The following is a 22115-nucleotide window of genomic DNA, read 5'->3' as shown; positions in this document are numbered from 1 at the left end:
AGATCGTAAATTTAAAGTCGAATAGGTAAGACGGGTAGCCGGTTAAACACAAGATAATTTTTTTCTTTTTTTCATTTTAACGCAGGGCAACGTTGAATTCCTAAGTTGTGTTTTTTTACTTGACCATACTAAATGTGCTGTACATCGCCGCTAAAGCTTTTTTTCATTCTATTGTATTATTTCTATAGATACGATCGTTCCGATCTTGATGTAGTCTGTTATTTAAAAATTTTCAGTTTTTGCATGCGCGTGCCAAATAAAGCTGAAACGGACAAAAAAGCCGATGTCGCTGTTGCGCTTGTGATTACCAGATATTTTTTACCCGAAGCGCGTTTTTCATGCTGTTTTTTTCTTTCTGAGGACAAATTAGGACTGCTCTCTGAAGTCAAAGAATCGATGAAAAAAGACTAATTTTGCTACTATTGCCAATTCCCATGATGAACTAATACTGCTCCGTTCGATGCAAAACCTCATCGTCTGTTTTTGAGATTATCCTTCACATTGGCCATTTCTAAATAATTAGAAACTCGAAGTCGAACTATAACGTCTATCGTGAACGCTATATAGAGGGTTAAGCAATCGATTAAACGGCCATTAGCTCGTAGGTATAAAAAAGAGTTAATAAAAATAAAACTCTTTTACAGATGTGTAAGTGTGTGGCACGAGCGATTCCAACAGCGGCTTTTAAAGGCTCGATCCGGTCGCGTTTCCCATAACCAGGATATGCTACGAGAAAATCCAAACTCGTACAGTCCAAGTCACGATCGTCATGGCTATAGCTTCTTTTTGAAAAAAATTTAGCCTCTTTTCTTACTTGGATACTTTTCGGATGTATGTGCTAGCACGTATATATATAGCAACATAAAATATCTACAAGCAGCCCAACACAGCGGAAAAGGTTTTCATGCTCCGCTGAACCTTTTGTACGTGGGAACGAAAATACGAAGATGGGAATGCTCAAGTTCCGTTGGTGGTTTTTCGGATAAAAATGTCCGTCTACGTGTGTTCGTTAAGGGGGCTTTTGCGACAACCCATGGTGAAATGCCATGAACGTGTACGCCTTTTTTGGAAACATTAGCGCAGATGTTCTTGCCTCGCTGTTTTGAAATCATGCACGATGGAACGGCAAAAAAAACAATAATAAATGGTGAACATACATATATTTTTAACTGGAATTAAATTGTAATTTTCGAGAACTCCCTTGCCGCGTATTGGCGTTGGTCTCGGCATATCGATCCGAGAGCGGCAGTAGCAAAAAGCTACGGGGAATCGAAAATGAATTTCGAACAATGAGATCTCATAAGCTATCGTCAAGACAGCCCGCCGCAAAGACAATTACCTTCCAATTGAGAACTATGAGTTCTTGAAAAGTTTGCACTGTCACCGGAAAGCTTTTCTCCCGTTATCTTCTTCCCTTTTTTTGCAGAATTTGAAATTGTCTTGCTGGAATAGAGCAAGCGATTTGCTCTTAAAAAGCTAACTTTAATCAGTCAGATAGTATTATCAGTTTCATTAATTAACTCAAATAGAATCGAAATAACCGACCACAGTGATGCCAGTGACGCAAAAATGTTCTCATTTCTTTTTATTAGTACCGATTAGTTTTGACATTGAATTTCCAAGAAAGTTCGGATGACGCTATAGATAAGAAGAGGCCTCGAAGCAAATACAGATAATTTGATTAATAGATATAAGTCCGGTTATATGAATATACGTATAATCTAAAAATATACAACATCGCATTTTCGAGTTGATAAAAAAAAAGTTAAAAATTGACTTGAGTTAAAGCGAAACTGTACGTCTGACTTTTGCAGGTGATAGTGATTATTTATGTACGTCTGCAGAGAATCATCAATCTCTGCGAAAACGTGACTCCCCTATACGTATAATTCTCCCAACTCTTATCTGCTTTAACATGCTCGTATAATGCGTTTGGCGTAAAGAAATCACACATTCTATTTAGATTTATTTCTCATTTTAGTCTATTGAAAAACAACTGAAAAATAGAAGAACCCCCATCTAAATCACATAGTCATTAACCTCCATCATTATCTTGTTAGTATTAGTAATGCTGTAATCGCATATCATTGAAGTGAAACATATACCACTAGCGGCTGATGACGCGTGAATGAACAAGTAAATAAGGACCACGCGCAGCCGTAAAAATTCCCGTGAAAAAGGCGCATGGGCTCCTTTCGCTGCTTCGAAAATTAACTCCCTTTTTTGGAAAAACTAAATATACTTTTCTTTTGCCATGTACATTACAAAAATACCTTGAGCCGCAGCGCAGATGATACTTCGTTTCTTTTCTGTAGGACGCACCTCATATGTATGGAAAACCATATGTGTATGACACTATAGATACTTTGTACTTTTTTCGCAACAATGTTTTTCACTCCCTCGTATACATAATAACTCATTCAGTTCGCTCGCTAATATAGCTCTCAGAATGCACTTACATGTACATATTTATAAGTATATAAGGGACAAATAATATAGCAGCGCGAACTTGATGATTTACCAAGAACTCGTCATTTATTATAATACGTAATATACCGCTATACATAAGAGTTGTAACGTATGTATACACCAAGTGGTTTTCTTTTTTTCCTCATGCATGTGAGAAGCCTCGTATGTTATTCGACATCATCGTCGTTGTAAAAGGTTCCATATAAGAGGCTTTTTTAGTCCACGTTTAATTATTATTACTAAAGTTCGAAATTCTTCGATGATAGCTTCTATATACATAATATAACTCGTGTGAAAAGGCTTTGACTTCGTGAAGTCCGATTTACGTAACTTCAAACCATAAACTTCACCTAACCCGGTCATAGCAAATAGCCGCGTCGCGTTGCGGCGGCAGATTTTACGGTCGCGGTGTTGTTGACGCGCACGTAAAAGAGAGACAGGGAGACTTGGTGGCTTCATTATAAACCTTTGATAGTATAATACACAACAACTTTGTATTCTTGGAATAATTTTTAAGCGAAGTTTCGAGCACAGCGGTGTGCAACGCGCAAACTTTCAACAACAACAAAAAAAAGAAACGAAACGAAATGAACGGGGATAGGAAATCGCCGCGTGACAGATGGCCGATTTGTGACAATGTATTATTGTCTTTTTTCCTTTCTTACCTTGGGCTTTTCGTGTTTCAACTTTCGTAGAAATTTGTACGTGTCCATATACATATATAGATATATATAATAATATATATTATATATGGGTAAAATCACATCAGCTGGGTTTATTTCTCATCGATTTATAGACTCTAAGTTGGATTTTAAGTTTTTATCAAAAATCTTATTTGTAGCTTTAATACCTATTGAAAATTAATAAANTAAATAATGCATCGTTTGACTTTATCACCTGACACTTTCGCACTCGCGCTGCCTCGCTTATCTTGTGTGCAAACTGACTCTCTATGCACACATATACACATATACATGTACAGACGCAACGACCAATTCAACTTGCTTCTTTTCTTTTCTTTAGATTTTTTTTGTCTTCCTCTCAGCTACTTTAACTTTTTTTTTATTATTTTGAACCACTTCGTAAAATTGACCTAATCGTTTCTCGCGAGCATAAGCTTTTGTCATTTCCGCGACTACGTAGCAACAGCAGTAACAGCAGTGTTATATAGTAGAACTCAATCCATCCTGAGAACACCGGAAGTGTTGCTTTTTTGTATTATTATTTTTATATTGTACTCGTGCGAGAGGCCTCGTGTATAGGACTTATTGGGCCAATCTTTGATACATACTGTAATAACGCAGGAGGGAACAACTAAGTAAGATGTTGCGTGCATTACTTGCGAATTTTTTTTCTTGAAATTCACGTACTTCTTATTAAATGTTTGTTTCTCCCTGCTCGTATGTGAAGGTAAATATTTTTACCTGAATCGAAACGATAAATCAAAATTGAAAATCATCGAAATACGCTTATGATTTTATAGTTTCTAATTATCGTTAATATTATTTACAAAAAAACTCACGAATTCAGTTCGAGAGAGTACACACATGGCAAAGTTGGTGTCTTGCTGCTTTCCATTCGCCATAAGCGAAAGTGAGATGCTCTTTTTGTTCTACGAATAATCATATTATTGAAAAACAATTAAAACAGGTTAAAAAAATTAATTGGGAAAAGTTTAAAATGGTTCGAGGATTTCGACGGATCAAATTAGCTACTCAAAGCAACGGAGATAGCATGACGTTTTTCTAATTTATCCACTCCAGATACACTCAAAATGCCATTAGATCCATTTCGCAAGTCGTGAATTCAAATATTTTTCAGAATAAATAGAAAAAAAGGGCTTTCTTCTCATCTCGATCACAAACATTTGAAATGATAATATGATAGTTCTATTGAAAAAGGCATCACGCTTGAAATTAATATTGAAATGAAGAAAAAAAAACTTGTTCTTCGAAGGACTTTTTTTACTTCTCTTGAGGGTTGTTGTTGACTAAATTCAATGTCGTTGTATTGAGGCAGGAAAAAAATAACAGCCGGAAGTCATCTACTCTCATATTGAATAGGTATCAAAGCGTAAAGATTTATATTATATACATATTATAAAAAGTATTAAATGTGAGGCAATAAATATCACACCTGCTGCTACTGTTTTTTCTTCTCGAGAAATAAAAAATACCTGTGTGTACAAGTTTTTTTTTTAAGATTTAACTATGAACTAAAATAAGTTCGTAAAAGAATCACATTTCGGCGTAAGATTTTTTTCTCCGAGCACCATTCAATGCTTTTTACATGTATTTGGAGAAAGAGCCATTGTTTTTCTCAAATAACTAATATATAAGCCGAAGTCGTAATAGTAGTTTTAGTTTAATATTACGCCAACGTTCAATCGAATTCCATTTCAAAATGGTTACGAATTTTAAACTGCTTGAGGAAATTTAAAGGATCCTAAGTAAATTCTTATCATCGATGGTAATGTTATTATTTCGTAAGTTAGAAAGCGAAAATTGGTCCGATGTATATCCCTGCGCTTGTCAATAGCTTGATTTAAAGTCGAGAAGTGTGACTGAGCGTATCTCTTATACGCAGCTGACGCCGTAAAAGTTTAAAGACCAAATCACTCGTTGTTGAAATAGACGTTCATTAAAATACAAATAGGGATTTAGACCAGATTTGTCTAAAAGTCTTTCTTCTTGCGTTCTTCGAACCATTTCAAAATTGACAAGCAGCATGAGCAGCTAATCCATTAGTCATCGCGAGAGAGATAGATTTTTCCTCGAATTTTCAATCCGTTCCAAACGACGACTCGATATCTCTATATACAGAGCAGTAACAGCCATCGTTTGGCGCTGAAACGAGTACTCGATCGGGCCGCGGTGCGGCGTGCGCAACGTTTTGCACTACTACATCAACAGTACAGTCACGCCTACACCGAGAGATCTTTTTGAACGCTGCTCGTGCGAGCACCAATACACACAGACATGACACACGCCGAGTGCTGACTGCCGACGCAACACAGGCCGAGCCGCCGTCGATTCCGTGGCGGCGGCAATTATATACATTCATTCAGACGCGCCGATGCCAGTCAGTCACTCGACGTCGTAGGACGCGTGAAGACATACTTGGCCGGAGCGTGCCAAAAGATGCAGTAGTCAGTTATCAACTACGCATGTAAGCAGCTCAATTGTTATCTGTTGCAGTATTACCCTTTTTATTGTGTAGACCATTGTAATTCAGAGTGTAAATGGTGTGATTACTCTTTTTGAATTTTTTAAACAGGATCTTGTTTCACGGGATCAGTGATATAGCAAAAAAGTGTATTGTGCATTACTTCGTGTGTATACTAGAGTGCTTGTGTCAAAAGTACGCGTTGATAATTTCGTGCTTAGCGTTTGAACCCCTATTTCACGACGGAGGCCAAAAAAGCTACTAAAACTGATCGAGGCAAGTTTTTTTTATGCATGATCAAAGGATCTTGAGGAAATTAACTTCGTTATTAACAGATCGAATCGCGTTAGAGGATACCTTCAAGTATGATTAAAGTAGTTTGCTTTAGCGGAGAACTCATATACGAACAGTATACATAGCAAAGAAGCAGCATACAGTAACGCGAATTAGTAAAAGAGAAAGAGAAAGAGTAAGAAAAAAAAAAAAGAAGGAATTCAACGGCGCGAATTCCACGGACGAACAGCAGCGGTGCGCGCGCGCGGCGAAGGCAAGATCCGCGATTTCTCTCCCGTCGGCCAAGCCAGCACTACCTATACATATACACATATTTCTTGGTACTATGAGCATTCGCACACACATACACTCTCGCAATCACCAACGTGGGTACATGCACAAGTATACATTTCCTATCTTATGTATGGCGTATACAATGAGCCCAAAGAAATGGAGGCAAATGCAGGAGTTTGGATAGTATAGTAATATATGGTTATCAATATTGTCTTGCAAATTCTATCGTACATTTGTACTTTGAAAAAATTGAAAATTGTCATAATACCATTTTATTGAGACATCATAACGCAGTTTATTTTTTGAAACTTTTTTGTTCGTATACTCGACAACTAAGAACGACAAAATAATAGATGCGGTCTATAGATTTCGCGAGGCTCTCTGGTTTTTCGGCCAGGTATATCTTCTCTCTACTTCGTTTTCTGTACCTTTTTTAAAGAGAAAAAGACTCGACACAGCTGCCTCGGCTCTGCTACTTCTCGGTTCCAGTCGACTTTTCTCAGAAGTTTGACGCTTTAGATATGTATACTGTAGTATATGTGAGTACATACACAACTCTCTTTCTCTTCTCTCCTTTGCACTCTCTCACTCGTGAGGAGTTCTCTTGGGTGTTCGTAATTTTAACTTTATGATGATGATTATGATGACGATCGTCTGGCAGCAGCAAAACTTGTGTATTCTCTCTTTCACTTTCGAGCGAGCAAAGTCTAGACACAATTTTTGCAACATTTTTCACGCAAAGTGCACGCAAGAATCAATTTTTTCGGTTACGATTCTCTCTCTCTCTCTCTCTCTCACGCATGCACATTCTTTTTTTTTACGATTCTTCTGCTTGTAAGCATTATTGGGAAAACACGCGGGTATCCGACCTGCGAACGAGAGACAAGTATTTTTTTCCTTCGAATTTGAGGCATTCTATATACATCAGTCGAAGTGTGCGGCGTTTAATTACCTGGAAAAGAGCTGATCTCAAATCGTTATGTTTTCATCGAACCGAACGAAATTGTAAATTTACTTATAACCGATTAAGCGAACCATGAAATGAAGAAAAAATCCAGGGTTTAATTGTTCTTTAATGGACGATCAATCGATACTTGTGAAACAACTAAATGATATTAGCAATTTTTTCACATTGATAATTCGATTCGGCATTGAGCATTCGAGTGAAAAGTATAGATAGTCACTTGTATATACCTGAAAACAAGAAATTTTTTAAAGTGTCGATTTGATGATTTATTTCAAACTATCTATAAAAGAATTTGATGTGTGTTTTGACTCGAGCTCACCACAGTTTACAAGGCCATTGCTAGCACACGCAGTCTCGGCGAAAAAAAAAATTACTTGGCGTGCAATATTTCAAATTATTGTGGGTCAGTGTCATTGGTTTTTATCATCGCGTTACGACTAGATCACAGATTAACCGAGATTGTTAATTTATGAACCTTGGAATAAAAATCGGAACAATAAACCGAAATGCTGTCAAGTATACATGTATGCGTATGTATGCATTCGGTAATAACGGCGTTAAAACAAAAAATAAAATGTTACTTAATCTTTTGAAATACTTCAGTAACTGGCGTATATCTTCTTCAATATATACAAACATGCTCGATTCAATTCACGGAAAACCGGATGTGTTATGATTTATGCCTGCCTCGAGATTACGAGTGAGGGAAATGGCAAAAAAAGTGGAAGGAGGGGAGAAAGTACACGCGTCAGAGAGTTATCGATGGAAGGACAATCGAAAGCATCGATTACACTTCCGTTACGTGTATTAATGAGTCTTTCCATACGTTTCAAGCAGCGATAATGTCTTCTGAAAATATTTTTACCAACAAGAAAAATGAGGCACATATTACCTGCGTGCATAAGTGGATGACTCATTCGTCGCCGATTATGATGAATAATTATAAATTCGTTAAACTATAAAATACGAAAATTCGGAAGATAGGTAGCCAGGCCAAAACACACGACATAGGTAGTTCTCATACGAATTCGAACGATTTCCGGCGTATATGTAATGTATATTTACGGTACACCTAAATGTAAACGTGCGCGTATATCTTTGCATTAGATGCTAATCTTCTCGATTCCTTGAAATCACATTCAATTTTTCCTATTTTTCCCCATTTATACACATGTAAGTGTATTTATCGCCTTCTCAGAATCATTAAAACTTACATTGTATTATTCGCATGAGTGTATTGGTGTACCAATATATACCTTGGAGCATACACGTGTGAGGCTCTCTCTTTTATCATTTTTACATTCGCACAAAAGTAAAATTGAAAGGGGGCTTGAGGCTTCTTCCCTTGATGCACTTGTGGAATTGACCACACAGCTGGTTTCTAAGCATTGCATTTCTCGTCCAAAAAATGATTGTGACTTCATTGCTATGGCTGAATACTCCGAGACTGTTGGCCTTCTGGCCGGCGCGCGCTTACGGCTGAAGCATATAGAATTGCGACAGCTATATAAGAGAGCAAGAGGAGAGTTCGTGGTAATGTGGCTCGGTTCGCAGCGACTGCCGCTTCCGCGAAATTGTTGCTGGCTGCTGCTCTTGCCTCTTTCTCTCTTTTCTGCTGCCATACCGCTGTCGACTATACAACACACGTGTGCCTGTGGCCCAAAGTATTATGTGTATTCCAAAGATATAGGTGGCAAAGGGTTTTTAGCCTCTCGCCGACATTTGCAGATCTTCTTTTTCTAAAAGTAAGAGAACAATTTCCAAATATTCCCAAGCTACACGAAAACGTTCTTGCGAGCTCGCCTACGCCCAAAACTGACCATGCACATTCGGTCGTGTATTTTGCATAGCGTAGAGATGACATTATGCAAGTAAATCTGCAAGCGGTATCTGCAAAGTGTTTATTCAGTCGCGCAACGCTGACCCAAATTCGTGAAAGTTTTTCACGGAATAATTTTCTCGCTCACTTACATACTTCTGCCCGTGTTTGAATGTTTTTTATGTGTTATGAGACTTCTATTCTGCAACCTTCGCACAAGTTTCGCATTATTTTTTTCTTGGAGCTCTCTCTCTCTCTCTCTTTCTTTTCCTCTGTCTGTTGTCGAAGAACATGCGCGCGAGAAACAAAAAAGTGTTCGCAAAAAACGCGTAACTAGGGTATTGTTAGGCGTTGAAAAATAGCTCATATCAGAAAAGGGGTATAATATACTGTACAACCGTCAAGAAGTTCCATAACAAATTTTTATATAATATTATATCTTTCCTACATGTTAGCTACATTTGCTTACTCTAGATATGAATTTCATACAGCTCGATCATGGACACGCGTATACCGAAATAATAAATTGATAGACGAAATTTTATTGGCTTTTCAAAAACAAGCGGTGGATGGCATTTTTTCCTTTACTTTTGAAATATTTTACCATAACCATTAATCTATGTCTAATATAAAATAAGACCATAAAGACCTTTATTTTTCTCGTATTATTTAGTTTAATTTAACTTTTGTTTTTATTTTGCAGGACTTGGATGGCGAAGACTGCAGTTACGAGGACATCGATTCCGCAATGATGAAGGAATTCGAGGACACTCAAGCTGACAACGGCAGCAACATATCATTGTTCTTCACATGTTCGAGGTGTAGTCAAGTCGTCAATGTACACGCCTGCATTTGCAGCGCGGAATACAACTACGACTTCTATGACAGCGATGAGGTTGCCAGTAGTATCTACGGTAGCGACTGTGGCTACAGCGACAACACTAGCCTAGACGAATATATGTCAACCACCTCACAGGAGCCTAATATTACTCGTTTGTCCTGTGAAGTATCGGTGGATCCTCCTACTACCAAAATTTCAAGCCAAACGAAAATCTTGTCTGGCGGGGGAATAATCTTGTTCAACGATTGTCCACCCACCACTAGCTTCGACGGAGATCCTGAAGCCGGAATGCACCTCGTCAACGTACAACGAGTACACATTAAAACCTTTTCGTCTGGTGGTGATTGCTTGGTCAAGCAAAAACCCGTTGAGGAACAACCGCTCATCAGTGGCAAGGATCTGGAATCTTTGTGCCGGTACGCAATTATTTTTCTTTACAGGCAAATCTTTCAAATGGTTTCTCTCTTCTTTTCGTTCGACACTGTAACATACAAGTCACACTTAATTTGCTATCATTTGCCATAATCGTACGTTTTTCGCGCTTAACGTACACTTTAGTCGCTGTCTGCATCCGTCACAGATTATATAAAATTTCTAACATGTAATTTTTATTCTATTTTGCAGTATGATACAACTACCGCCTACATTTATTACTACTATACCTTGTACAGTGGATGATGAAAACTCAACTGAAACGAGCTACTGTGGAACGACTTCAGCAATATTCATTACTCCTGAAACTTGCGTAAGTTCAGAAACTTCTAAAGTCCCTGAAGTCTCTGAAGTCTCTGAAGTTTCTAAAGATTCTTCATCACCAGATAAAATCAATATGTGCACCGAAAATCACAATTGCTGTAGTAAAGAAAACAATAGTTATAACGAAAATAATAGCAATAGTTGCTGTCGCAGTCATTGCAATGTCAATTGCTGTGATCACTCAATATGTCACAAAGTTATCTCTAGTATACTAGCCTGTCGAAATATCAATGCCTGCTGCTGGTGTAGCAAAGGGTATCAGTCAAATGATATGAACGACAACGGCAATTCGAACAAATGCGTTTATGCAAAGCGCACTATTCCGTTTTGTCATTTCTTCGGCGGTGGAATCATAAATTTCGATGAATTCACGATAGCGATGCATTGGATTTCACCCCCGGGCGACAGTGAAATGAGAATTCTGACGGAACCCGAAATTGCAAGACTTAAGGATATCAAAAAAACTCTACTTGCGAGTGGATGGTATTACGAAAATTTCACATGGAGTCAAGCGGACGTTTTACTTAAAAATGCACCTATAGGAAGATGGTTATTGCGCGACAGTAGCGATAAAAGGTTTGTTTTTTATCCGTAGAAAATAAACACCAATTTTTCAAAAGTCATGTTAATTAAACGTTATGTTCACCGTTCTAGGTTCACCTTTTCTTTATCGATAAAGACGACATCCGGACACATTGCCGTTAGGATATCATACGTGAATGGTTGTTTCAGTTTTGATACCATTCTGCATCCAGGTTGGAACAAAGTACCAATATTTCCATGCCCAATTAGAATGATTGAACATTATATTGCCTACTCTAAAAACCCAACTGGCCGATATCAAAGTGTTTGGGTAGGTTATTATGGTGAAATGCATTCAAAAATGTGCCTAGAAGAACCTATTTTGAAGAGTGTTCGGTCTTTATCTCATCTATCAAGAATATCCGTTTTCAAGAATCGCAAAATATTGTCTTCACAAATACAGAAATTACCTCAACGTGTAAAAGCTTATATCGAGGAATATCCTTATACGATGTGAAAAGAGTGTTTTCCAAAGGATTTAGAAAGGAATATAAGAGTGAATGATGTGGAAGGTGCGATTTGTTTGAAATTATTTGAGAAAATAGTTTCCTTTGCATCAGCATATGAATATGTTTTTTAGAACGAGTTAAAAATATATGTAATAAATATAAGTCCTTTCTAGTGAGAGATTGAATGTTTTGAGTAACTCACTTTATGTATTAACTATTCTAGAAGAAAAAATATCTAGTCTAACTTACGCAAGTAAAAACTTAAAGTAGAAAGTAGTAGATTATCTCTTTTAAAATCAGTTATTTTGGTTTTTTTTTTAAATTAAAGTTAAATTATTTACTGTGATATGTTTTATTTTAAAATATATCACATGGAAATACCTTCAAATTAAAAGCAACTACTTTCTACAAAAAAATTTACAACATACATGAAACATTTTTTCAGTATTTTAAGTTTTTGCTTATTAAAACTATAATACTTTCATTTCAAATCCCGAAGCTTATATGTATTAAAATTGAATTTAAATTATGCTGTGCAGAGGAAACTTGCATCAGATCGTAGATTTTGACCAAATAGAATTATTTTTTAATACGAATTAGAGATCTTTTTAAATTCGTGTGTTTAAAGATAGGAAAAATTAAAAAAGATAAATTGCATTTTAAACGATTGAATGGTATTTTCAAACGAAATCGTTATTTTTAATGATGCATTCATGATTTTATTGCTTTGTTTATTTTTCTATTCATTTGATTAATGTACAGTACAAAGTAATTTACGTGAATTGTAAATAACAATTTCATCTTAGAGAATTGAACCGTATTTTTCTATGAATATGTCAAACTCTGAGTAAAAAAATAGAAAAATTATTTTATTACTATAGAACGTTATTCTCAGAGTAATTTAAGCTTTATAAAAATTTTCATCAATGCCAATTATTTAATAAAATCCACCTAGCTAGAAAGAAAATACTTTTATGCGAGTATTAGTAATAAATTTAGAATAATAAAATTGATTAAATTTACTTATTAATAGAATCGAATTAACCATTCTTTATGGTTTTCACTGATTCTTACACAATTGATTAACTTCAATTGAATAATATGATATTTCAAGTTAAATATTAATTTTGTAATTGCCAAAACTCGTCAATCGCACAGTTAAGATTCAAAATAAAGTTTCTCCGAATGAAAAGTTAACTTCGTATTTAGCTATTGATAACAATGTGTTTGTTTTGTGTAAGTAGAAAAATTTGATTTATGCGTAAAAGTTGTGTTACATGTGCGTGACTGTTTTTTGTACTCTTAATATAATTGAATGTTGCACATAGGTTTTTGTACTGTTTCTATATTAGAAACCAGAAAACGTTTTGTTTGGAGCATGGCTCTAGTAATTATTTTTCAAACAACCGATTCGCAGCGAATTAAGCGAACTTGATTAATGGTATAAAAAATGTATATAATATAGCTATAATGAATTATATATTTATTGAATTGTACTATATTATTTGGTTTATAAATATTTTGGACGATAGTCAAAAAAAATTATATACAAGAGACTGACCAGGCGCCTTCAACTGCCAATTTTTTAAAATATGTTCGTTTTTGCATTAAACGATCGATTTGCATACTTTGTTTTTACCATTGAACATGATTAAAAAAAAATGTTCATAATTAAAAAGAAATAAATCATAAAACTATTTATTAAATCACGAGTATTGATTCTCATTTTGTTGACCTGTACATATTATAACATAGAACACTTATTTTGTTGCATTCAAAGCATTAGAAAATAGATTATCTTTTTCTATTCACAAAAGAATCTCGGCACTAAGTTATATGTAATTTTCGTTAACTTTGTACAATAAATTAGTACCGCTCAAGAAATTTGAGCGTTACTTTCGTTAAATCCACCAAGATACTTTGAGATGGCTGCTTGAAACTGATGAGCTCGCTGAACTTGCTCAGATCTGAAAATAGTGACTGCATTTATATTAACAGTTTTTTGTTTGAAGAAATTGAAAGTGGCACAACTTACTTGTATTCATCAAGATCTCTGGTTTTTTGTGCAATGGTATTTTTCAATTTGTCAATCTCACCGTTCTTTACTCTCAAGGCCTCACTATGGTTTTTTTGTGCCTCACTAAGTTGAGCATATAAATTATTAATTTGATTTATCATTTTTTGTAATTGTTCGTTTTGTTCTTTTAATCTCGATCGTTCTTCAAGTATATCTTTCTTTAAATTTTCTGACTTCTCTCTTTCAATTTGCAACTCTAGTCTTAAAGATTCATATCGTTTCTGCGGCTCTATAGATTCTTCTTGCAATTTTATCACTTGTTTTTGCAATGTAGCCACTAATTTTCTTGATTCTTGAAGTTTATCTTCCAATTTATCTCGCTCCTCTTTGGATTTTATTAATGATTCCTCTATTTTAGCAGTACGGGCTGCAAAGCGTTCAGCATCATCGGTTTTAATTTTAAGTTTGGTTTGTATTTCATGGGACTCACGCAGATCATTTCTAAGCTTTTGCAGTTGTTCTTGACATTTCTCCAGAGCGTCAGTAGTCTCTTTTAATGTTTCTTTCAGGGCGTTTGTTTCTATACGATATCGAGTTTCTTTCTCTGCAGCTTCTCTTTTAACTCTGTGTACCTCTGTCTTACAATCGGATATAGTATCTTCTAATGATTGTACTGTCGATGAGTGTTTTTCTTTTAAAGATTGTAATTCTAATGCAGATTTTCGTAATTCTTTTTCATATGTTCTAAGTTTATTTTCTGCTTCTTGTTTTAATTTAATGTTATTATGATTGAATTCTTCAAGCTCTTTGAAAGTTTCTTTCCAATTTTCTTTTTCTTTAAGATTATATTTTTTCAAATTTTCTATTTCTGTACTTCTTTCCTCTAAAATGTTATTGTTCTCTTTCTTCAATTTTTCTATTTCAGATTTCAGATCTCTGTTTTCTGTTTCTATAATTTTTAATTCACTATTTACTGTATCTATTTCAGTTTTCAAAACGTCAATGGCAGCAGATCTTTCCAATAACATTTGATTTAAGGTTTGAATTTTTTCATTAACATAAGTGTTACTTCTATTACTTGATTTTTTAGAATTTTCCTCATCATCGTTGCCAGAATTGCCCAATGGTGTTCCTCTGTGTTCTTCCAATAAATGTGTTCTTGCCTTTTCTTTTTCTTTTTTCTTTTTATGTTTTTTCTTACTGACCATCACTTGATTATCATCTTCACTTGAATCCACTGAAACCCGATCTTGTATATGAAAAATACTTTTTGGTTTTTCAGCAAGTATTTTCCTTTTTTGATTTTCCATTATTTGCTCTTTGATTGCTGAATGTATATCACTTGGAATACAGTTGCCTTTAACATTAAGTGTGACTATATTATAATTTTGTTTAATGCCTTGAAGGATTTTCTGACCACCCGTCATACCTGAAAAAATCACTTAATAAGTATTGCAGCATGGGTTCAATTTTACCGTTGTTAAAAATGATACCGACCCAAAGAATTCCAAGACAAATCCACTCGTTTTAAATTTTTATTAGTTATAAAGGCTGCTGCTAAGGCATCTGCACATAAGGTTGATATTTGATTGTACCTTAAGTCTAATTCTTCAATGTGATGATTCCTTGCTAGACCAGTACAAAATTTACTAAATGATTGTACCTGCCCTCCAAGATTGTTCCATTCAATATGTACAATTTTGAGAGTATTGTTGCTTAAGAAAAGTTCACCTAATTGATCAACTAAATGACCACTTATATTGTTGCCTTTAAGAAATAGTGAATGAACACTAGAACCCTGAGATAACGCTTTGAATATGGAAGTTAAGCCTTTTGAAAGTAGCATGCAATCGCTGAGATCCAACACTTTTATATTAGAACTGGATGTTAATACTTGTGCAATTATATCACAGAGACCAGCTATAATTGATGTGTTTCCAAGAAAGAGTTGGCCAGTCGTACTAAAAATGTTATTTTGATATTGAGCTGCAGTTCATTGATAAAATTTTGAAAGGTTTCAGTATAATATTCAAACTTACCAACTCGTCTTGACGGCCTTTACAATGTCTGGTTCTGCAATAATGCCGCGTTTTCGACACAATTGTGCAAAAAGATCTGCATCGTCGAGCATTTTCTCGTTTTAATTTTTAACATAATAACATCACGTACAGTAACATTAGGGGTAAGCAGGTTTAGTAACGGCGTCGAACATGTGCACGCTTGAGCGCGGTTACCCCGGGAACGAAAAAAAACATAACAAACAGTAGCGCTATCTTTGAGCTATGTGAATTTGATATTGAACATTTAAATATTTGTAGAAATCGTATATTTTATATAGATGGTTTTATTTTTTTTTTGTAATTTTTGTAGCAAGCATTTATGTAAATTTACAAGTAGCATCAAGTCTTATAAATAATTTTACTTTCAAGTAAAATTTAACATATATACAAAACAATAAAGTTATTTTACACAACATACAAGATCACAATTAATATTTATGTGGTCTAAATGGATTGTCAATATCAAAAAGCATAGGATCGTCAACGAATTCAGCTTCTTTTGTGTAATAACCCATCATACCTGTAAACATAGTTTTTTCAAATTTAACTTATTCTTGAAAAATTACTATAGTTAAAAAATTAAAGACAAATGTTTGAATCAATTTACCAGCATGTTGAGCCTTATGTATTTCTCTTTCAACTTTTTCTTGCTGTGCTTGACACAGGCCTGTTATATGTTTAGCGTAGACTCTACCAGTATAGCGACTTTGAAATTGAGAAATTAATCTAACATTTTTGTAATCAGGCTCAATGTTATATTTACACAAAATGCACTTTTCTTTTTTTTGTGTGTAAGGATTTTCCATTTCAATGGGCTGAAACAATAATTCTTGTTAAATTTGAATTAAATTAACTAAATATTAAAGACAATGTTCTATGGAGTGTTTACATACAGCATCTCTATCCTCGGAAGTTTTTGCTGGCGACGCAATTGATGAAGTAACTACAATTGAGCGATAAATTTTAAAATGTTTAAAAAAATTGTAAACAATAAACAAATTCTTAAACATGTATTAAAACTAACCTCTACCGGGATTGTGTAAATTGCGATTAACAATCATTCCTACTCTATTGCTTACTACAATTCGTAAGCTTGACATAATGTGCATCACTGACATTTTGACAGTTAACTTGTACGTTAAATTAAAAAAAAAAAAAAACAAAATTCCAATGCAAACTGCCAAAAGTTTATGGTGATCCGTACAAAACGAATGAACGAATCACTATAGAAAGTTGCAGACAGCAGAAGGCAGAACAGTAGAAGCGAACGGAATGATGGATTTGAAACGAGGTCTTAGTTTGCTCTTAAATTCAAAATTTTGTCCCATTCGAATGTTGAATCTATATGCTTATACTTGTTCCAATTCATGTTCCAGGAACAAAATTAATGTCCGCACTCCGCATAGTGTCCCTGCTTTATGAACTGCAAGATGTGAGCTCTGTAACTCGATCAATCAATCAGTCTCTGGATCAGAAATTTTAATAACTTTCAAAAAATCGATTCTTTTGTATTTTCTAATTGCTTATAACTTTTAAAATCAAGTCCTAAAATTTGATATAGAAATTCGAATGCCAAGTCAGTCAAAATCTGTATTCAAGTTTTTTTAGTCGTTATCCATTTTTATCATTAAAAAACTCCTGGATCGATCGATCGATTACTTCAAGTTTAAATTCTGCTCATGGTTATTTTTTACATAAATAGATATCTTTGGAACCTTTAACATATTAAGTATTTCGAATATTTTCATTCTTTTAAATTAATAATTTTAATTAGTTATTAATAGTTGTTAATAGTTTTAATAGCGAATTTTTAAAATTTTTTCTCATCGATATCAATCATTATTATTATTTTTTATTCGGATTACTTCAACAATAGTTAATAGCATAGAAAACAAAACACTTTTTTAATATAAATCTTTTTATTTAAATCGCAGGTAATATTAAAGGCTTTTCTCAAATGCTTATGGAGATGCAGACGTGGATCAACGTCAAATAAAAACTTTTTTTACAAATTTCAAAAGTTACTTTATTGAACACGAAAAATTTGGTTCAGTTAGTTCAATACTGAAACCAGTTATCAAAGATTACTGTAAGGAAAAAAATCAGATTTACTTGTAGCGTTAATTCTTCAATACAAATGCAAAGAATCATGTTTCTTTGATTGGTGTGAAACAGAATGATCCTTTAAGACAGTCTAATTTTAAAAGAGTTTACTAAACTTTTCAAGAGGCAGAGGTTTAGTTGTGTAACTTGACTTTGAAAGTCAATTCGGTGTATACTGCGTTCGATGAAACGCATATTCACCGGTTACAGAAAGCACTCTGGCCTGCAGATATGTCGGAGGAAAACAAGGCGCTTCATCTCTCCCTCGAGGGCTCATGCACTAGTTGCCGAAACGGCATGTACACGAAAGGACCTAAGCGACAATCGAAATCGAACATAATTCGTTGGGCGAGAAGCCGCTGCTTTTCCCTGATTGCAGCCGCGCAGTACACGCGTTACAAGAGCCAGTGCAAAAACTATTAGTGGCAGTGTTTGACTCGGACGATGATACTGCGTACGGAATGTTGTGCTGCGCCGGCGCGCCAATTGCCGGGCGGTAGGTATGTAGGTATAGGATAGGTGCAGAGTCTGCAGAGGAGATGCAACGCCCGCCTCTTTCCCTCTCGCTTTGGCACAGTGCAGAATCGACGGCGAGCGACGGACGGCCAGTCAGCGACTCGACGTCGTCCGGTTAACGTTGCGGTCCAGCGTTGGACGATAGACCGCGCGCGCGACTTTGATTTGTGTTCGGTGTGTCTGTGCTCTATGCGTGTGCGTGAGTGTCTGCAATTGTCTGTGTAACTGCCAGAGGAAAATCAAGACATGTCGTCTTTTAATGGAGTGCATCAATAATTTCATTATAGTTCTCTTGGAGGCTTCGTTTGAAATATGATATTTCGCTGATGCCCGTTCGATTCATCGGTCTTGTGTCCAATAGTCATTGCTCGCATTGAAACTCGGGGAGGTTCGCGCTTATCTCCGTTTCGATACGATGGAGCAGCTCGTAGATGCGACTGTGACAAAGAAGACGACGACGACGACGACGACAACGACGACTACGAGAGCCAAGACGACATCGAAGAAAACGTCAACAACGAGGAGCGATTCGTGCACGCGGCTACAGCGAGGCTGCTATTCGATCACGGTGGACGTTTGACGCCCGGCGTTCCAAGCTCCGAGCGCGAAAAAAGGACTCGACTCGATGCCAGCCTGTGCAAGAGAAGCTGGAATAAAGTCGTTGGAGGCTTGAAGGAACATTTTGCCAAACAGGTGAGCTTTTTGCACGGCCTGTATGATACTCGAGACGCGCGCGTCTCCGCTGTCTCGGTGTAGATGCGCTAGCTCGCGTACACGCAGTGCTGCAGTCCTTGAATATATGCGTGCACGGCCACATCGGACGGCCTCGAGAGCGTAGGTGGAGCTCGTACGCTTCCAACCAACGCCGTCTTTCCTCCAACTCGATCTTTTCTCCGTCACATTTTCCTTTCCTTTCTCGGCGCTTTTGCGCTATTTAATTATGCTGCAAAGAAGCTCAGCTGCACAAGGAGACTGGACTCGCGCAAAAGAAAATATACTCGGCGTAACCCATGAATCGAGCTCGTCATTAGCATTGACTTTATTATCTTTCGAGCTCTCATTCTCTCGCCTGCGAGAGAATAATCTCTGTGGCCTTTTTTTCGATCAAATTATTATAGGATTACGCGCGACGTCAACGATGTTATTGCATTATTATATCCAGCCCCTCGCGTTTATACGTGTATACATGGGGACAGGAGGAGGGAAAGGAAAGAGGGAGGAGGGAGGGTAAATTATTATAACAGCCAGCTTATATACGTGCGCGCGCAAGTTTTTAATAATCGACTTATTACTTTGCCCATGGGATTATGAGATATTAATTGCAAAATTTCGCGTGCGCGTTGAGGGCCGCACACTGTGTCGCGTAAATATGTATCCGCGTGTGCATGATACATCCACCTACGTACGCGTGGAATTAAGTACTCCTGCATGCGTATGTATACTACTCCTTACCGTGTACTAGCGAAAGAGTACGATCGTAAGTAGTTGCAGCTCCTCCAGGCTATGTAATGCAATATATCACTCGGAGCCGAGTCAAGGTCAAAAGGTTTTTTTTTGTTAAACAAATTACGCCGCTATAAAGGAAATAGAAAGCTTTAAAAATCAGCGAGGTCAGCCGACTTTTATTGGATTACATCGCTTTCTCCCTCTCGAGGGAAAAAAGTCACTTGTCGACTTTTGAAACATTAGTATACGGGGATTGAATTAACAGAAGTCATCACTAAATTATTCCAACGCGTTCTATACGCGTTATGTATTTTTTTTTTTTTTTTTTTTTAAACACCTGCAGTCGAGTCTTATAAAAAGTGACAAAAGTGGCGAAATTCAGCAAAAATTCCAGAGCGTACGAAGCTGCAAAAGCAGCAGCAATTGGAACATCTGAACTTTGGAAAACTTGAAATATGTAACCAAGTATAAATATGTAAAGTGTGTGAGAAGTGAGGCTAGCGCGCTTGTAAACTTGTTTGACTCACATTCCAATTCGAAGATTTTACATTGCTTTGTTTCGCATTCTTGAATACTCGACATCTATTTTTCATTTACTTTTTTTCCATTGTAGTCCGCGATCAAAACTGTACTGTGCAGCTAAAAGTATAGCAAGTGAAAAAACTAAAGTAATTTTTCGGAAATTCACTCGATATAAGTATGTCGATTGTGTAGCGACAGTTATGTTAGGACAAAGACAACTCATATATTGTTAAAAAATTAGTGTAAATAATTATTGCTCTTGACTATGATGGTGATTGTAGTTCTTAATATCAAAGGCAAATAATATATTATAGCATTATAAAAGCAATAAAATATTCAAGTTTTAGCCGTAGCAAGAGTGACCGGCTACTTAAACTGTCTCGAGCTTGCAAAGCTTTTGGCCAGCTGCTGTAATAAAGCGTAGTCGCACTCTAACGTTTCTAGCACAGCTATTGCTGCTAGCTAGCGCGGAGAGGAGGCGAGGAGGTGGGCTGCTAATGAGCCATTTCGCGCGAGAACTCGATTGACGCGTTTAAATGAATTTGTAATCGTCTTTTAATTGATGTCAGAAAGATCAATAAATATGCCCCGTGTTCCTTTTGTTTTCTTTTGCAGAGGAAGAGTGAAAAAAAATGAGCGCCGAGGAGAGAACAGCTCCTCGACTATTGGAACGTGAATCGTCGACAATCAAGGTCAGCGGCGCATAAGCCTCTACTTGCAACTACTAAGCGTGCACTTAGCCACACACGAGTGCGTACGAAATCAGTGAGTGCTTGATTTTGTGCGCGAACACGCGTGATTGAAGACACGAGAGAGGGAAACGAAAGACCGATATCGATGCTACCGAGTAACGAATAGTCAACTATTCTCATCAAGTTTCTACTTATTCAACGTATTGTTTAAATAAAAATATAAAAGTGTTCAATGGCGACGCCACCAGATTCGCCGGGCCCCGAGGAGGCCCTGTTCGAATTTGAAAGCGCCCGAGCTCGTCACCAGACGACCAGGCCAGTGGCGCTCGAGGAGCTCCTTAGGCAGACCAAGTTCTCTAGACAAGAAATCAGAGTCATGTATCGAGGATTCAAGCAGGTAAGCCTTTAATATCGATCATTAATCAAATCAAAATGGGTTATGATTGGGTGAACGCGCGCAAGTGCATAAAGCACAATAAAAATGTCAAAATTTGCTCGCGAACCGAGAGAAAAAGTGCGAAGAGAGAGAGAGAGGGTAGACAATTTAATTACTTGGAAGTGATAAATCTCAGCTTGCTTCCATACACTACGTAGAGAAGTGGAAAAAAATATTGCCAAGGATAAATTTTCCTTTCTATCTTTCTCTCTGTCTCGATCGCTTTTTTTCCATATGAACGTGCTCATAGTGCAGAAAGATCGACTCTATTCCGCACGCAAATTTGTGATTATATCGCAACGTGTGCGTTTATAGACTGGACACAATGTGTGCGTTTGCGCTCAATTAACATTACCTTTCTGCGCGTCACCGTCGAGAGTCGCCGCGTTGCTGCCGGTTCTGCCACTCTGGTGCGCAAATTTCAATTTCAATTTTGCACAAAATCGTTATATCACGTATTTCATTTATGTACGCACTGACTATCAATAATTATAAATTATTTTGAAATATTGAAACAATCTGGCGCGCGCACGTACATTTATATTGTAAATTGCTTATCGACGCGCGCGTTCATATTACTCGATCATGAATTTACGTTTCAATTTGGAATTATACTCGGCCGCTCGCGATGCTCTTCCTTACACAACCGCGTGGCTGGCTGCACTATAGTTCATACAGCGAAGGTCGTAACGCACGCGTTGCACACCT

The 22115-nt window shown here is 36.5% G+C and overlaps 4 protein-coding genes across 6 annotated transcripts in view; 2 read left to right on the top strand and 2 right to left on the bottom strand.

Moving 5' to 3' along the window:
• The window catches only part of LOC106658019, a 30850-nt gene extending 17526 nt beyond the window's left edge, over positions 1-13324 (top strand). The window contains exons 1-5 of one of the 3 annotated variants that reach the window (XM_023460777.1): positions 5538-5637; positions 5746-5910; positions 9691-10244; positions 10453-11160; positions 11239-13324. In XM_023460777.1, coding sequence (XP_023316545.1) covers positions 9736-10244; positions 10453-11160; positions 11239-11623 — 1602 coding nt within the window. In that variant the 5' untranslated portion in view covers positions 5538-5637; positions 5746-5910; positions 9691-9735 and the 3' untranslated portion in view covers positions 11624-13324. Of the gene's footprint in view, positions 1-5530; positions 5638-5745; positions 5911-9690; positions 10245-10452; positions 11161-11238 lie in introns of those variants that run through there. The other 2 variants (XM_023460779.1, XM_023460778.1) reach the window with 2 other exon arrangements.
• A 92-nt stretch (positions 13325-13416) lies between these two features.
• On the bottom strand, positions 13417-16000 carry LOC106658018 (leucine-rich repeat-containing protein 45-like). The gene is made up of 4 exons (XM_014379801.2): positions 15672-16000; positions 15130-15593; positions 13651-15061; positions 13417-13582 (listed from the first exon to the last, which is right to left on the bottom strand). Exons 1-4 carry the CDS (start codon positions 15761-15763, stop codon positions 13492-13494), a joined length of 2058 nt encoding a protein of 685 aa, XP_014235287.1. The 5' UTR covers positions 15764-16000; the 3' UTR covers positions 13417-13491.
• LOC106657932 (28S ribosomal protein S18c, mitochondrial) lies at positions 15997-16958 on the bottom strand. Its single transcript, XM_014379647.2, has 4 exons — positions 16717-16958; positions 16586-16635; positions 16300-16507; positions 15997-16212 (listed from the first exon to the last, which is right to left on the bottom strand). Exons 1-4 carry the CDS (start codon positions 16808-16810, stop codon positions 16121-16123), a joined length of 444 nt encoding a protein of 147 aa, XP_014235133.1. The 5' UTR covers positions 16811-16958; the 3' UTR covers positions 15997-16120.
• A 1459-nt stretch (positions 16959-18417) lies between these two features.
• Positions 18418-22115, top strand: part of LOC106657972 (Kv channel-interacting protein 2) — a 29893-nt gene continuing 26195 nt past the window's right edge. Inside the window, exons 1-2 of the mRNA XM_014379703.2 lie at positions 18418-19004; positions 20895-21368. Of these exons, the coding sequence (XP_014235189.1) occupies positions 21204-21368 (165 nt within the window). The 5' untranslated portion in view covers positions 18418-19004; positions 20895-21203. The remainder of the gene's footprint in view (positions 19005-20894; positions 21369-22115) is intronic.

The sequence above is a fragment of the Trichogramma pretiosum genome, unplaced genomic scaffold (genome assembly GCF_000599845.2).
Source record: "Trichogramma pretiosum strain Unisexual culture from Peru unplaced genomic scaffold, Tpre_2.0 scaffold6, whole genome shotgun sequence".
NCBI classification, from domain to species: domain Eukaryota; kingdom Metazoa; phylum Arthropoda; class Insecta; order Hymenoptera; family Trichogrammatidae; genus Trichogramma; species Trichogramma pretiosum.
This window is presented reverse-complemented; position numbering and strand designations above follow the sequence as displayed.

Excerpts from the sequence above, each read along its gene's own strand:
- LOC106658018 (XM_014379801.2), bottom strand. The coding sequence starts at position 15,763 with ATGCTCGACGATGCAGATCTTTTTGCACAATTGTGTCGAAAACGCGGC. Across the intron at positions 15,594-15,671 it reads AAGGCCGTCAAGACGAGTTG|TACGACTGGCCAACTCTTTC; the intron begins GTAAGTTTGAAT and ends TAACATTTTTAG. Across the intron at positions 15,062-15,129 it reads TTTGTCTTGGAATTCTTTGG|GTATGACGGGTGGTCAGAAA; the intron begins GTCGGTATCATT and ends TGATTTTTTCAG.
- LOC106657932 (XM_014379647.2), bottom strand. The coding sequence starts at position 16,810 with ATGTCAGTGATGCACATTATGTCAAGCTTACGAATTGTAGTAAGCAAT. Across the intron at positions 16,636-16,716 it reads TTTACACAATCCCGGTAGAG|TTACTTCATCAATTGCGTCG; the intron begins GTTAGTTTTAAT and ends GCTCAATTGTAG. Across the intron at positions 16,213-16,299 it reads ACATAAGGCTCAACATGCTG|GTATGATGGGTTATTACACA; the intron begins GTAAATTGATTC and ends CTATGTTTACAG.